The sequence below is a fragment of the Ambystoma mexicanum genome, chromosome 7p (assembly GCF_040938575.1).
Source record: "Ambystoma mexicanum isolate Mex_15411 chromosome 7p, UKY_AmexF1_1, whole genome shotgun sequence".
Lineage (NCBI taxonomy): Eukaryota > Metazoa > Chordata > Amphibia > Caudata > Ambystomatidae > Ambystoma > Ambystoma mexicanum.
This window is the reverse complement of record NC_090939.1, coordinates 157,056,995-157,074,543: the sequence shown is the minus strand read 5'-3', so window position 1 is coordinate 157,074,543 and position 17,549 is coordinate 157,056,995. Positions and strand designations below refer to the sequence as shown.

Below are 17,549 nucleotides of genomic sequence, written 5' to 3'. Positions count from 1 at the left end.
TCGACAGATGATTTTTGATTTCCTTTCTGCTTGTTCTGGACCTTTTTGCCTGGTTTGGCCTACGAATGATCTGGGTTCAAAAGGTTGACCTTAGGAGCCAACACAGTCAGCTATTTAGAAGATCCTGCCATGGGAACTGAGGGATTGTTTACCTAGTCAATGGCCCTCATTACGATACTGGCGCTAAACCATGGCGCTATTAGCACCATGGTTGGTGCCGGTATCGTAACGTGTCCGCCATGGTGAAATGGGGAAATACCGCCCCATTCCAAGGTTGGCGGGGCGGTATTTCCCCATTTCCCCATGGCCCTTCCCCATTCCCATTTTTTCCCCATACGCATAATGGGAATGGCGAAGGCGCTAAGTACGGTACCGCAAATTGTGGTACCATACTTACCGCAAAGGTCCCTTTGAGGGTTCCTACTTTAAGGGCTGGTCTAGACCAGCCGTTAAGGTCGGGTCCCGCAAAGGGACCTCGTAATTAGGCACTAAGTGGTTAACGGCGCCGCAGCCTTTGACGGCGCCGTTAACCACTTAGCGCCTGGGTCGTAATGAGGCCCAATGTCTCACAATCTTATTCCACTAATAATGGCATTGCAGGCACACAGTTATTTGAGGTACCTAAGTTGGTAACTAACAATAGGAACGGTAATAATATTGCGGGCATGTGTGGCATCATCAGCAAGATAGTGGGCAACGTTGGGCCAAATGGTCAAGGTAGCCTTTAATTTCTTCTTCAGCGAAAGGCCATTATACATAACAGATTGATAGTGTACCTTTTTCTTCTTATGTTTGTACCATAAGGCTGGGTTAGATTCTGCCCCCACAAGAATGGGGGGCATTAGCTGCTTAACCACCGACAATTGCTCCGGAATTAAACTCATAAGCGTTGTATCTCTTGTGTGGATTTTATCTAGGCTGGCAATATGATCACTAGTGATGTTGATAAGTTTGGTCACTGTTCCCTCAATTTGCAGGAGAGAAGTGCCCTGCTTCTCCAGCTTTTTAAACATAACAACGCATTGAACAGTCAACTGCATCAATACATTTTCCAGAACAGCAAACATGGTCCCTGAAAAGCTATTGATATTGCCACTATTTAGTGTGTCATTGAGAACAGTGGGCAACTCCGCCAGTAAAGGCTGAGAGAAAATGTCTGGGTGATGGGACGTATCACCTAGGAAAGACACGTTGCCAGTGCACTGGTTTTTAAGATAGGTAGCCTCTAAAGGCTTGGATGTGAGAAGAAAATGATTTTCTTTGCTCATAGAAACATTGGGAGAAACCTGAGGGTATTCTCCCAAATAAACCTCAAGAATCTCTTATTCAGGTGGCCAGGGAAAGGCTGGTGCGCTCAGATCCTAACGCTGGGGGCGGGCAAGCGAGGGAGGATCACATGGGTAGGGGAACCCAGAGTTGTGCTCAGGCGAATACCCCAGGTGAGATACAGTATTATACGAGGGACGAAGGTGAGAGGGACGAAGTCCCTGAGGCCTTTGTCAGTTGTTCTACATCTACCTACCTTTCACCCAAAGAATTTCCCTTACCTGTATCCAACAACCCTTCCTCATCTGATACATCTCCTAAAAGCCCAAACCCTGTTGCATTTTGAGACCACATCTCCCAGAATACCTGCTTTCCTGTTTCATACCTGAACACTCCCAATCATAGCTCCACACGTCTCCCTGGTTGTTATTTCCCGAACTCGCAGTCTGCTCTTTCAGAACACTACTGTTCCCCCAGTCGCCCCTGTTCATTTCACCAACCCTACAAATCTTATCTTTCTGAGCTAACCAATAACCCAGTGGGACACTTTGATACTTTAACTTCTCCCCTTCCCAACACAAACACTTTCTCACCCCGTAACAGACAGTGGACTAACACCGGAGCCATTCACCTAACATGTTCAAAACACAGGTCAGGTAGAGTCAAGCAATTGACAGTAATCACGCACACCTGACGGCCCTTTACCTTCCCCACAGGGATAAAAGGGAGAGCACGGGAGCAAACTATGAGCAAGGCTGAACACACGAAAAAGCATTAACACCGAACCAGCAGTTCAAATGGAGGAGAAAGGCAGCGAGACCTGGAGGGACGACGAATGGGGACCTGCCCTTGCCCTTTTCAACTCAGACCTGTAAAGCTTCCGAAAGGTAAACCATAACACCAGGAGTTACAGCTGGCGTGTGCAGGAACAGATGTCAATGGTGCACGGGGGCCTCCCAGATTGATAGCACAGGCAGGGAGGCACGCGGGCTACCATGGTACCGTCCATGAATACAGAAGCAAGACAAGCCAACAGGTTCAACACAGCCGGTGAGTCAGAGGAAGCTGATAGCAAACCGAACTGTGTTGAGCCCAAGGTAGCAAGTGGCAACATTATATGAATGCAAGGAACTTGAGAACAAAGACATTGTGTGTGTTTGAACTTTTGGGAAAGCCCAGACAAGGACAAGCTGCAGAGTGGTCAGGCGCTGCAGGAGTGATCATTCGAAGGACTCTCGCCTGCCCCTTGTGTTTTGTATTGAAACTGCAAGTACCAGAAGTCCCTAGGAAAGGGCGGAATGAGATGTCAGAGTCTTCCTACAAGGGTCACGTCAAATCCCTTGCACAATTGAAAGTCTCTGACCCATTGCCAAGAGAAAGCTGGGGGAAGGGAACCCCTGCTTTCTGAAGAGAATGTTCTGAGAACTGTGGCTAGTGTGAATTCGATAGAGGTATGCCGAGAGAAAGCTAGGGGAAGGGAACCCAGATTTCTGATAGGATAGTGAATATTGTGGAATAAGGCAAGTGTGAACCCAACAGAGGGATGCCGAAAGAAAGCTAGGAAAAGGGAACCCACGCTTTCTGAAGAGATGAAGCAAATCATCAAATGTGTTAGAAACTCATGAACTGTTGTTAAAGATGGCTATGTGAACCCAATGGAGGGATGCCAATGGAAAAGCTAAGAGAGTAAATCCTGCATGTGATAAAGCAAAGTGAACTGTGTATTTGGCAAACGTGAACCTGGCTGAGGAATGCCTGTGAGTTGGGGTGAAGAGTAATACAGCCATGAACATTGTGTCGACAAGAGTGAACCTGGCTGAGGGTTGTACACAGTGAGAAGTTGTTTAAAAAGACAATTGCAAGCTGTATTTGAAAGGCCATAGTGAACCCGACGGAGGGAGGCCCAAGTTACAAGAAGGATCCGAGCTCGACAGAGGGAGAGCCAAGGGGCGAAGAGCAATCGCCCAAGGTGTAAGATTACCAAAGGAACTTCTGTTTTTTTGTTGTTTTAACCCATCAGGCCTTCTAAGGCAAGAGACTTTGTAGAAAAGAGACTTGGCCCCTGAAGGTTCTGGTATCACTGGTATCATTGAACTAGAATTGTGAGCCTCGTTCTGGAGAGGAGTATGCTGTGCTCAGAAGCCCCAGCTTGTCCCGTGCTAAAAATGTGGGGAAGGGAGACCCAGCCATACCATCCTGACTTATCATTTTGTGAACACTTCTTTCTTTTCTGGTGAACATTATCCCAAACTCTATTAGTAACGGTTGGCAATCGTTGTTTTTTTTAGTATAGGCCCTTTTTATTTGACAAGACGCCACTAGGACTGCCTTATTATTATTTGATGGTTGTAGCTTTCTCCCATCTTAGATTTAGGTTAAGATTAGGCATTTATCTCACCCATTACAAAGTTCAATAAACACCCTTGAACTGTGATCACTTGTGTCTGTCTTCACTGTTGCCACCATGAGTTCCTTACACAAAATGCAAGGCCAATGAGGCTGCATCAGTAACCACATCCATAGCTTCTGTTGCTTCCGTTGCTTCAAAGCCAAGCTCCACTGGACTTGAGAATAGATGCTCTGTACAAAGGCCAAACACCAGTTGACTATCAGGTTCAAATGTATGTACCAGTGAGGGCTCAAGGATGGGCTGCTCCGAACGGCCTGTGGCCAGAGCCCTTACCACATCCTCTATAGTTTTTGATCCCAGGCAAGGAAGTGAAGCCATAAGCTACTCTGTCAGTTCAGAGCATAGCTCTGTAGCAGTAGTGGTAGCGGTGACCGAATCTGCTACAGTTAACAGGATAAAAACCAGTACAGAATAAAAATCTGTGCAGTAATATTTTAATCAATCAGGCACCCCGTGGCAACATCACTAAGAAGAAGTGTCTTTTGTGTATAGCTTCTAGAGCGTCGACTCAGACCCACATTTCTATCCAGGCCAGGTGAGGCAGTGGGCTCCAAATCCTCCACCAATGGAGCCAACAAATCCATGCCCTCGTGTACACTACCTTCTTGGGCACTGTCGTCCAAGTTAATCCTGACAGCATCGTCGTTTGAAAAAGACACAGTGCTGATTATAGGCTCCATGACCCCTTGTTTAGCACATCGCTTCAGTGTTTTGGCAAAGGAGCCGCAGACCCAGAAAAAGTATCTCCAAGGGGGCAGTCGCCATCTGGTCTTCATATAGTCGAGCTTAGCCACCCTCGATTTTCTTAATAAGCACAGTATCAATGGGGGAGGGAGGAAGGAACATTTCTGACTCACTAATATGTGATGTTCATGGGAGCCAACCTTGATTCTCTGCTTTTGGGATTCTGTGGCCAGTCACTCACCTATCTCATGCTCTTTGCTCCAGCGGAAGTGGCTGAGTGATTGAATCATTGGAATCACACCATGGAGGCAAACTGCCAGACGCCCCATGGAAAATTAAACACACTGCAGCACACCCCTGCGCTCCGCTGTTGGAAGGGGTTATGAATGGTGACTGCCTCCTTCCACGGCAAGTGAAACAGGAGACAGACTCTGCTCAGCTCTCAGCTCTGTCACGAAACACACTGCAGCACATTATAACTTTTTCTTTGCAAACAAACTCCTGGCAAAGGTTTACCTTTTTTTTCTCTGTAGGTTTTATGATGCTGATTCATAATCGTGGAAGGAAATGCAAAAAAACAGCAGCAGGCCTCTTGATTTGGACTATGACTGTGCTTTTCATCCCAGATAGGACTATTTCATTTTAATAAAAGTTGCTGAATATTTTTTATTAACTTGGGGGACTTATTTATTTCTTGCCTTTATTAGTCACTTTGGACAAATAATTTTTTACAAATGGATTGCTGACATCACACATTTCCATTCACATGTCTTTTTCAGTTGCTGTGTGCAGGCTGCAGCTCACAAGTTAATTTTTAAATGTAAAGTTTTGATTTGCATCATTTTCTTTCACATAGATTTCCATACACAAAATTGGGCAGAATTACAAATATTTCTAGAAGAATGTCAACATTTTGACAGGATTAACAGTGTACATGTAAAAGCAGTGATTTTGGACAAATAAAATTCAGAAAATTGATCCACGAATTTAGCAATGGGTGTATTTTATTAGATGCACTATAAAGAGTGCTCAAGTGTAAGAACCATGAGAATGGTCTTACATTTAATTTTAATGTTTACTCTAACAGAGAGGTTGATGCACCATTCCAGTGCAAGAGTGTGGATCAAGCTATATACATGTAATTGCCCCATCACTTTAAACCAGCTGCTGTAAGTAAGAGCATTAGGAAATTGACAACACTTGAAAGCAGTTTTTAAGCCAAAGAATCAATAGTGCCACTTTGCATACGACATAAATCACCTCAATGGACAACTGGGATAAGTGTTTTGTTGCACTGGATTTCACCCAGAGAGAAATATATTGGTTGTACAGATAAGTAAGATGAAGTTGTTTTAGGTTTTTAATAAAATGTGCCCTTTGAGAAGGATACTGGATTGTAAAACTAAATGTGCCCTTTGAGAAGGATACTGGATTGCAAAACTCTCTGAGGACCGTCACACTCCCGGATGGGATGTGTTTATAATCTTTTCAAGTTCTTCACCCTACACTTAAGTGAAAAGAAATCATATGAAACGCTATTATTAAATGTAGCTAGGATTATTTGAATGTATTCAATTGTTGGTGCAAGCTGTTTGTGATGAAAATTGCAACTCACATCAATGCAGGCCTCCTCTCGGCACCCGACTGGATCTGGAAAAGCAGCTTCGGACAACGGTCACCTTTTCCAGGTGACAGGAGGGGGCACATTTGTTGTGGTCAGAGGCAGCCTTGCCTGTACACCTCTGCCATTACAATAGGGTGACAACCAATGACAATTTTCGGTATAGCTGGTCACTTATTGAGTCTCTTGCACTAGTGCTTTGCTGTGACCTTCCTCAGCACCCATCCACATGCCTGACCTCTTGGGGTGCTTACTGGAACCTAGCCAGTCCACCTACTTCCTAATCTTGGCCAAATGCACTCATGCACTCTAAGCCTTTTCGTAGAATCTTACCATACCTGGTGTTCCTACCACAAAGCGGTAAAAGGCGTTATTCAAATGCTAATTACTACTACTAAAGACAACATTGACATGTGTTTCATAGTTTCATCAGAGGGCAAGGATTAAATGATCAGCGAGCAATTATGGTACGCAGAGATGGAGAGTGTGTCAAGCTACCAGAACTTCTCAGTCGGATAAAGGTGCCTATCGTACTAAACCTGCCCTCCCCAGCAGGGATGTTGTGTGTTTACTGTGATAATGTGGCATTTGTCAGAGAAAACTAAGTTCTAGCCTTGGGTGTTGCTTTTCTTAGGTCACTGCAGGGCTTGGTCACATATCTGGGGTTTATTGTTGCTATAGAGTTTCACTTGGAGTAATTTCTTGACCTGAGCTCAAGCTCTTTCTCTCATTCAGTTTCTCAAAGGTTTGTAGAGGTTTCCTATAAACAGGGGACAGGGCATTGAACTGCCCCATATCTATCTATTGAACCCACTGCCAGCTGTTGGCCATGAGGATTAGTGTACTAGGAGGGACCTGGGACGGAGAGGAAGATGACTCTCCAGGGTGTAATTGAAAGACGCAATGGAGCTCAATCACCTGATAGCATAACTAATCATGGACAAAGAAACACTGTTCAACACTTAATAATACAGCCTTAAAGACCTTGTGAGGGGTCATTGTCATGGGATAATGACCTGCTCCGAGTTAAGCCCAGAGACAAAGCCGAGGGCCATAAGTCTAGAAAGGGTCATTATAACAAGCAATAATGACTGCTCCTGAGGTCTGTGAGGCTACTAGCATTAGTGCTAGTTGCAATAAAGGTTTAGAAGTTGTGGTGGTGAAGTTCGTTAGTTTTTGTATTGACAAAATTGGAAAATGTGTAGTACAAAATGTAAGCTTGAAATGCAATAAAAATCGTTACCCCTCAAAAACATCTTTTTCCATGTGTTTAATACAAATTGGGGGTTGAAAAAGCCTCCTGACATGTCCCGCCTACCGCCCCGCCCACTTTTACTTTTCGGCCCACTATAGCCCTCATGTAAGGTACTTTCGGCCCTCTGTCAAAATCAGTTGTGCACCCCTGAACTAGATTGTCTTCATTAGGTAAGCATTTCAATTATAAATTTGGTTAACCTGGAACAGTTTTATTATACGCTTGCTTTTTTTCTTTAGACCAGTGAAAACATTTTATCATGTTTTAGCGTTTGCTTTGTTGTGTTTAGTTAGGTTGTAGTATCTTGTCGAAAGAAATCTTTCAGAAGAATTGCATACATGTTGAATAATGCTTTCTGTTGTTATCTTGGCTGCTTTTGAAGTTAGGATGTCTGGAATGCAGTCAATACCAGTAGTTTTCGACTACTTCCATTCCGAATATTTTAATTGACTCAGCCCTGGGCAATGGGTATATGAACCCCAAGGACAATGATGGTAGCCCCTGGATGAGGGATCTCTCAGGATGTGGCATGTCTCGGGGTCTAGACAGGGAGATAAGAAAGGACTATTAGTGATATTTTAGCTTACGCGTGTGTGTATTGTCTATGTAATGATAAGTACCTGTGTTCTTCTTGTAGATACCAAACCAGGAGAGGAACCAAAGATCCAATATTCCAGGAATTCAAGTGTCAATCCAGGCAAGATGCACACTGATGGCCTGGAGACAAAAGGAGGCAACAGTGATCACATTCCTCCAGGTAAATTCGTAGGAGGTAACTTCATAAATTAATTTCCAGGCAAGGAGAGTTCCACTGAACCCGAGAAGAAGAAAGGGTGCAGTTATCCGTGTCCAGGAAGTACAAGGTGGATGGGAACTGTGGACAACAAGGGTCCCTGTACCCCAGTCGAGGGGTGAACGCTACAGAGTACAGGGACAATAGGAAAGGAACACAGCAACTCTGATTAAACAGACGTAGAATAGGTCTGAACAGTGTTGAGGAGCGCCTCGATGTTGGAAAAGGGTACCTAAACATGTCACTGTACATGCGTTCTACGAGTAGATGACGCAATATGAAGTCTCCATTCACGGAAGCCGTAAGGCGTGCCTGCAGCCCGGCGGTGCCGCATGAAAAAATCATTACCAAAATGCAGCTAATAACTACTGGAATTGGCTGCACTCAAACCACTCTAACTTCAGAAGCAGACAGAGAAACAAAAGGAAGTATTTCTTTTGAAGAGAACACTTTTTATACTGCTCCTTCAGTGTGGCAGATAACATCCAATTTCATGCACCAAAGTGAAAGATAAAAGAATGCAGGAACAATGCTTTCACGTCTCTGTAGAGCATCCATTCACTTGTTTATCTGAAGCATCCTCAAGCTAAAACTGTCCTGTTCTACTAAGTTTGCGATTAAAATGCAATGACAGCTGTCCACGATTTATAGTCCCCGGTGAGAATGGCACTTCACCCGTGAAAATGACCCCGTCCTCTGTCTGTAAGATGATAGTCTACAGGGCAGCTGGAAACTGATGAGGATAACGTGTGCCCTGGCATGCCACCATAACAGGCTCTGAAACTGGCTTCCAAAGAAAACGTTGCAATTTGGTAGAAATTGGAAGGTGACTCAGCAGCATAGCTTGGGGATCCTCCGAGGTCCACCTTTCTCGTTAGCTGCATTTATAACATTCTTGGGGTTGCAAATGAACAATGAAATCCATCAGCAGGATTTAATTGAGTCGGCCTGTGTGCAGCTCCAAAGACATGTAATGTTGTCTATGACGGATAGCAATGACGACTGTCAATTTGCACAATTGCAAGCATTGAAGAATACCACACCCTAACACGTTCGATTTGGCAAATCTAACATATCTGGCTTTGTAAAATGAATACGATTATTTGCCAGGCAATTCCCAGTGTGCCAGCTCATAATGAGTGGCCGATTGCCAAGCTCCCTGTTTGCTCTGCAATCCTATTTGTGTTATAATTTCCTACTGCATGCTTCAGAAATCAACAAGTTGTCCTTTGGGTGCTCAACCTTCCCAAACTGTTCCTGTTTGGAAGGTCAATCATTTCATAATGATTCTGCCCTCCCTGTGGGATTCCCTTGGTTTTTCCAAAGGGTCAAGGGTTAAACCCTGTCAGGAGTCTGGGGGCAGGGTCCAAGGCCGACGTTCAGTCACAATTTTGAGACTCGAAAGGGAAGCTGAAGCAGCCAATCAGAGGCCCGGAGTCATCCCCAAACATGTTTCAGGACTTTTAAAAGGCCCAGCTTGCTACTTGCTTCCTTTATGGATTTTGTTTATCTATCAAGATAGGAGTGCAGGTCATGCTCACAAATTGGTGGTTTGGGAGTTTTGGCCTTTTTTGAGGTCTTTTGATGAGTTAAGGCAAAGTTAGGGGTGTTTTGTAGACATTGGTCGTTTGTTGCTGTAATAAAGTGACCTCCTTAGACTTCTTGTAAGTTCCTTTAAGTTTAGTACGTCTTCTTAGGTTAGCTTTACAGGAACAGTTACATAGAACAGACACTGGCACCCTTCACCCAGGCAGGGGCTCTCCAACTGCCTGGGCTAGGAACCCTCACCACCAACATTCTCTCATCCACACCATAACATTCCACATTACATCACATGCTTCAAAACACACTTACAAGCACCTTATAACAGATTTTGTGGGGTTTCTCGATCCCTGTTTTTTCCTCTTTTGTCTGTTTGTGTGTGTTCTTTAGGCTCCCTGCCCTTTTTTTATCTTCACTCCTTGTAAAAAATGTTTCTTATGTACTCTCGCCTGTTCACATTGTGTGACACCTTTCCTTTCCTTTGTTTGTAGGAACACCTTTGTATGTGGGCCTGAAAAGTCTTCCTGTGCTTTGTTCAGTCAACTTCCCGTTTGTCTCCAGAAGCCTTTCCCATCGTGTGAGTCTTGTGTGAATACCTTTCTCTTTGTAACTTTTTTTACATTTTGTACATTAACACCTTAGGCACAATAGGCACATTTTGTAAATGTGTATTTTGCACATTAAGCTTAAAGGGCAGCATGTACTTTTATTTATAGGGAGTGCCGGAGGGAGAAGATGAGGAGCTGAAATACTCCTCAACCTTTGTGGCAGATAGTCAGCCAGGAGGTGACCAGAGCCTAAGGAGGTGCAGACAGAGGTTAAGACAGAGTGCGAGGAAGGTAGGGGTGGAAAAGGAGAGGAGTTTGGGGGTGAAGATGGGCTGGCAGAGCATGAGGAGAAGGATGTGGTTACCAATCTACAGAAGGTTGTGGTAGCTGCAAAGTCACTTGAGGAGGACCTGCAGATGGTGTATGACTTCTGTAATCTTGTAGATGACATTGAGGAGATGGTACTCCAGGAGGCGTAGGTAGGGTGAGCCATATAGGTGGTTGAGGGATGAAGGGAAGACTGAAGAGGAGGAGGCGGAGACTAAAGAACATCAGGCGGTGGAGCCAGAGATAGTTCACTAACAGATGTTATGTTATGTGATGTTGATTTATACCGTGCACCGCTACCACCCAAGGGCAGTCTCCAGACACTCATGTGGCTCTGCAAGAGAAAAGGGCATGGTATGTTATGTTAGTGAGGATAGGCTGATAGGATAGGTTCAGAACCAGCAGGAACTGGTCTGTGTGCATTGTGTTGCATGTCGGAGTTGGTTTGGTGGCCCGGCTTGTTGTGACCGTAAGGGTAGGTCTCAGTGCCTCAGGTGTGTGCTAGTGTTTTATGTTGGGTGTGCAGCTCATACGAGGTTAGAGTGGGGTTACGGTTTTGCGCACTGGTTAGTTGTGTCCATAAGAGGGTCCAGTGTTGCGGATGTCTGTTAGGTGTTCGATTGAGTTGTGTACTTCTGTGTACTGTTGATGGATTTATGGATTATGTGCATTGGTATGTTCCGTCCATGGTTATTTTCAGAGTCTCAGAGAGTAAGATGAGTGCAGGAATTAGATTAATGCTTGGTGTGTCTATGTGTGGTGTGGCTAGCCCCTAGTCGTATATAGTGGCTTGGTTATGTTGGAGAAGTAGGAAAGGGGGAATTGGTTAGTACATTAGTTAGTTTTGACAGTGCCTCTGAAGTGTGTCTTCAGTTGCAGCTCACCGGTACCTTCCAACATTCTTGGTTGTGGTCCGTATGCCAGTGCTGCCTCCTCTCCAAGCATGGAGGCTAACTTCCCCCTCTGGTTTTTCCGAGGGCAGAGGGTTGGTTTTACCTAGTGTGTTACTAATTACTCGGCAGGGATTAGTCTGAGCAGTTGCATTTTAGTGTGTTGTGTAGTTGGCTGCCAATTGGATGCATGGCTGATATTGAAATACATTTGAGGAAGTGGTGCGCGACTGGGCTAACCTGGTTATGTAGGTGAGACATGGTTAGCTTGATACTTTCATTTAATGCGACCTGGCTGGGCTTTCCTGAGTGCATGCATTTAAGGGTGGGGTGTCTTTCCCAGAGACTGTCTGCTGTTGGGTGGGCTACTCTTCGCTGATCTCTCTAGCTGTGGTGATTGACTGGACGAGTGTGGAGGGTGGACTGTGGGTATTCTGGTCCTTCTTGATTTCGCCACTGTTATCTGTGACCATGTCCCTTAATGTGTTTCTTTTGGTCCTCAATGTTTTGCTGCCATTGCCCCTTTGCGCTTGTCATTGTCCGTTGAATAACCAGGTTTTTAGTAATTTCTTGAGGTAGAGGTGGCCTTCTGTGCTTCTAATTTCTTTGGGCATGGTGTTCCATAGGTTAGCAATTAGATGTGAGAATGTTGTTCCTCCGAATGTCCTCCTTTTTATATTGTTTTAACTCTATTTCTCCATAACTCTATTCGATTGATGGTAGTAGATGATATTGGCCTGGAGGAATTTAGCTTGTTGTCTGTTTAGGGATTTATGTGCAATGCAGAGGGCTTTGAAATTGATGGTTTTATTTTTAATGGTAACCAATGAAGCTGGTGTGATGTGGCCTGCTCTGTTTAATCTCAGGAGAATCTTGGCTACTGTGTTTTGGACCCTTTGGGGTTTCTTGTGGCGACTTTCCGGCATTCCTAGGTAGAGGCTGTTTGCATAGCCAATTCTTGTTATTATCAGGGATATGATTGTGAGGGTTCTGTGTGGAAAGGGGAGGTATGGGAGCAACCCTCTGAAGAGTCTCAGGAGATAGAAGCACTTTTTAGTGATTGTGTTGACGTGTGGTTGCAGGGATAGTCCGTCGTTCATGAGTATTTCTAGGTTATTTACCACACTGGAAGTCTCCAGTTGTATTCCCATGCCTGTCGGCCAGTCCAGTTGTGGGTTGGTTGGTATGTGTTCTGTGGGTGAGACCATTATTTGCACGATTCAATTTGAGGTTGTTCATTGTCATCTAATTGTCGATGTCTGTGAGACAGTTGTCGAGACTGTCGTTTGGTTCCTGGGCTGCGATCAACTTCACAATCAGTCGTGCGTCGTCTGCATGGTTGTAGGTGGTCAGTCCATGGGTTTGAATGATTTTCATCAGGAGGGACATGTAGATGTTGAAGAGTACAGGGGAGAGGCTTGAATCCCTGTGGAACTGCGCAGGAGATGTTTTGGTGTTTGAGGTGAAAGGTGGTAAGTAGGTTCTTTCGGTTCAGTTTGTGAGGAAGGAGGCAAGCCACTTTAATGCGGATTCCTGTATGCCACATTCCATGAGGTCTCTGTATTAGTGTTGCGTGGCTAATTGTGTTGAATGCTGCAGATATGTCCAGTAGTATGGTGCCATTGTCTGCATTTATTATCAGGTAGTCCCATATAAATAGGAGTGCTGATTCTGTTCCTCCCATTGGTCTGTATACATGGTTCTCCAAGATCTTTGCTGGGTTGGGCAAGTTGGATATAGGTCTGTAGTTGCTTGGATCCTCTACACTTTCTCATTCCTATTTTATCAGTGGTTTGATGTATGATGATTTGAAGGAGGTTGGTACATTTCCTATTTTTAGTGAGAGGTTAATTTTATGCCAGAAGTGTGTTGCTGGGGTTTTGTGGTTGGGGATTTCTTTGAAGATGTGTGGGGGTCAAGGGACTCTTGGAGATCCTGCAAGGTAGGTGTCTTTGATAAGTGCTGACAAGATTTCTTTTGTAATTGTTTCGAAGCAGGTGAGTCTTGCTGTAGTCAGTGTTTCGCCAGTTGTCTGTGCTTTAGCGGTTATGGTTGTATTAGCGCGGTTTGTGTTGATCGTCGGTTGGATTGTTTCTATTTTTGATCTTAAGTTGTTGGTGATGCTGCCCATAGAGCTTGTGTCGGGATGATGACTTTGTTGCTGGATGAATTATTATTTTTTTATCTCTTTGATGATTCAGAAGAGTTCTTTTTGTGGGTTGGTTGCTGATTCAATTCTTGTAGTGTATTATTTTTTGCGTACTGTTGATTTGTATAGTCTGAGCTGTCTTTGGTATTGTATTTGGTCCTGTCGGTTGTATTGTTGTCTCCATATTTTTTCCATTTTGCGGTTGTTTCTTTATAGTTCTTTCAGCTCTTCCATGAACCATTTTGAAGGGATTATTTGGGGTGTGGCTTTGAAAGGTTTTGCTGGTGCCAGGCGGTCTAGGGTTGCGGCAATCCAGATACTGGGTATGTTTTCCGCTGTGACTGGGGCTGCTTTGATTGGCTCTGTGGTTTTAGGTTGGGTTGATTCTAGCAGGTCTAGGCTCTTCTCTGTGGTGTGCAGTATTACCTTTGTAGCTGGTAAGCGAGTTTGGAGTTTGATGTTTGGAGTTTGATGTAGAATGGTATCAGGTAGTGGTCGCCCCACACCATCGGTGTCAGTGGAGCGATGTGCATAGTCCTCCTCTGCAGACGATTGGGTACAAGGCGTGTCCGGGATTGTGGGTGGATCCATTTACTATTTGCTTGAAGTTGAGTGTTCCCAGCAGTGTGCAGAGTAATTTCACTGAGGTTTTCTTTTTCAAACCAGATGTTGAAGTCTCCCAGTGTGACTAGGTTGTCATTGTAGGCTGAAAGTATAGGGATGGAGTCTGCTACTTTTGTTGCAAAGTTCAGGCTGTAGGATGGTGTTCTGTATGATGATGAGGAAGACTATGTTGGCTCGATGAGGAGGGATTCACAGTCTTCGATGTTGGTTGAGGGGAGTGGTGCGGCTCGGATGTGCTCTTTGTGTATCATTGCGATTCTGCCTCGTCTTTGGTTTTATCAGTTGGCGTAGATTAATTTGAAGTTGTCCGGTATGGCTTTGTACGATGTGGATTTTGAGTTGTCAGATAACTACGTTTCTGTGAGAAAGAGCATGTCAGTGCTGCCCTCGCTTAGGAGGTCATGGATTTCTGTTGAGTGTTTTCACATAGATCTAACATTGAGTAGGCTGCAGTTCAGTTTGTATATTTTCCCTTGTGGGTTGTTGTTTGTTTGTTTGTTCTTTTGTCTGTCAGAGCTGTTGCAGTGTGGGTCAGATTCCATTCCTGGTGGTTCTCTCCTGGTTGTTCTTGTTGGGAGGAGTTGTTCTTTGGTGCTCTGTCTCTTTGTTGAGTAGTCTGATTAGATTGATGGCAGGGTTGTTTGATTTTGGTTCTTTCTGGATGGTGAGTTGTGTTGGTGCTCATCCTTCACTCCAGTCTTTGGTGATGCAGGGCAAGTTGAAGGTAATGGATTCAAGTTTGTGCCTGATTCTTGTTAGTGTATTGTCCATGGTGTTCTCCGGGTTGGGTGGTTTGTTTTTTGGAATGCTGGGTTCGGCGTCCCGATGGAGTCTACATTTAGTTAGCTATTGGCATTATCTAAGCTTACTGATAGAGTCAAATAAATTGAGGATTCAGAACAAACACAAATATTACTTTTGCAATGCACTCAACCAATACTATCAGAGTCAAAGTTGTTGAAGCAGCCAGTCTCTTCACTAACAGATAAACAGGGCAACACCGTCTGCATATTTTTGCCCCCATTTTTTCCAAACTTGGGCTTTCGTTGAGATGACTCTCTGAATTTAGCAAAAAGGTATTTTCTTTGTAGTGCTTTTCTGTCATCATTATCTCTGGACCACACAGAAGTTAACTTAAGTCAACCCAGAACAGGGAGGTGATCCTCAGTGTTTTGTTCTGCTAATGCCGGTTACCCTTTGGGACAAGATATTTTGTATAGCTTTCAGGTTAAATGCTTTTCCTGGGGCAAAGGATTCACTAGCACCAATATTGAGGCCGGCCATGGGCTCACAAACCAATGTGAGGTGGGTGTCAAAGCCTGCACAAGGCCCCTGAGGAGAAACAGGGCTTTCAAGGTCATCTCAATCAGACTGTACAGGATTGAATATCTTGGGCTGATTTATACTTGGGGCTATTAGGGAATGGCAAGTTGTGGCTTGGCTTATCTATTGCCAATCTTCAATGGCACGTGCCTGCTTTCTTCAGGGCGGTCTGGAGATCGCATAACAATATTTCAATTTCTTTGATCAGAAAGTTGTTTTCTTCTATAGTGATAGCTGCAGCCATATTTGCAGCTGTTATGCCTAAACGCACATAAGAGAATCTGTGCTTCTCCTTAATTGTGAATTAGCAATAAACTATTAAAGGGCTTTGGTAAAAGTTTTAATTCAAATATTAAAGATGTATACTACAAGGCAATGTTTATAAAACAGGGGCACAAGTGGTTAGACATAGTTATACTGAAGCACACAAATTAATACTTTCAATCACGATTGGTCGATAAACCTTATCAGTGAGGATGACCCAATACATGTCCCACTGGCTGAAGGTATCTCTTCCAGGCCCAGATCCCCAATTTGGGGCATTATAGCCATAAAAGCAATTGAGGACCTATGCAATTAACAAGTACATTGTAGAGTGCATGGATGTATAACAGCCATGCACTCATCAACATTTGCAATGTAATGCTAAAGACAGGATCTAGCCCCACCTGCTAATTAAATTGACACCATGCTGTAGCCAAAAGAACTAGACAGTTCTGTCGTCTCCCAGATAAGTTACATAGGGGTCTGCCCTTGATGTGGGCTTGGTGCTGGTGCTCACACCTAGATGGGTGCTGAGTGATACAGAAGAGGGTGGAAGGCCCTCTTTGTAGGGAGCTCTCGCATGAAGCCTTGTCTCTTCTGGGTTCTGCAGTCCTTCATTATCTGTGTGACACTTCCCCCCCCAGTAACGTCACTTCCGTGGATGTGTTGAAGCTGACCAACTTCTTCCTCATAAGTGTAGAGCAGGAGCCTGGAACCAGCGGATTTGCAGATGTTTTGGACTATGACTCCCATGATCCCTCAGAATTGACATTGCTGGCTAAGGCTGGTGGGAGTTGCAGTCCAAAACATCTGGAGACCAAAGGTTGCAGACCCCTGGTGTAGAGTAATAAGCATGCTTGAAGTCTACTCAAAGTGACCAATGCAGGCCCCCCTTTCAAATATTCAGGTGTTTCTCTGGGGGATGATCTTTGCTGAAACCCCCAATCCTTCCTCCTAGAGCACCCTTATGCCCTCTAAAACCCCCTTCCCTAGTTGTTGCCCCTACTTATGTAATGCTCAAGGGCACCATGCCTGCTGTCCCATAGAAAATGCATTCTTTTTCATTTCTAGCAAGGATGGGTCTACCCACACTGGAGATAGAATAAAAAAACCTTCTTTGATTTTTAGCAGAAGTTGTCCCATTTGTTCTGAAAACGGAAACAAAATGTCTTCTATTTTAAGCACATGCTTCGGGCTGTAAAATTGTATAAGACAAGTACATTTCCAGACACATCAGAAGAGGACATAGGAGATTCTTTCTCTGTTGCTGCTCCTAAATTGGGAAACCTTCTGCTCATCCAGATCCGATAATCTGCCTAATCTGATTTACAGGAACTATTGAAAACCTAGCTCTCTCTCTGTCTTGACCGTCTCCCCTCCTATCTTCTCTACCAGTTATTGATGACCGATTTTCTTTCTCTCTCGCACTCTCTCTCGCTCTGACGTGCTCTCTCCCCAATCTCTCCCTACAGACTCCCTTCCGGCCTCCCTTGTACATTCTTTCGACATTCTCCTCTCAAATTTTCAATTTTGTTGTTTTGCCTAGCAACACATTATGTTGTGGTGTGTCTGATATAAAATGTTACGCATAAATGTTATACTATCATGAGCTGCAAAACATTTTTGTTTATTTCTAGTACAGTGGAAATAAAAACAAATTGTTTTTCATTTCCAACCTGAGTTTGATGGTAAAATACTTAACATGACTAACTCGTCTATGACGGCCTCCCAGCTGCCCCATTAGGGCTGGAGTGGGGTTATGGGGGATGTAAACCTGATCTTCTTGTATGATCTTGTTATGGGCGACTCTTAAATTTTGACCGAATCGTTTCTCTGGAGCTGGTCTGAACATG

At 44.3% G+C, this 17,549-nt stretch overlaps 1 protein-coding gene across 1 annotated transcript in view; it reads left to right on the top strand.

Annotated features, from left to right (window-relative positions):
- LOC138525775 (cell surface glycoprotein CD200 receptor 1-A-like) overlaps positions 1-17,549 on the top strand; it is a 273,977-nt gene that overhangs the window by 193,291 nt on the left and 63,137 nt on the right. The window contains exon 2 of the mRNA XM_069635975.1: positions 7,874-7,993. Coding sequence (XP_069492076.1) covers positions 7,874-7,993 — 120 coding nt within the window. The remainder of the gene's footprint in view (positions 1-7,873; positions 7,994-17,549) is intronic.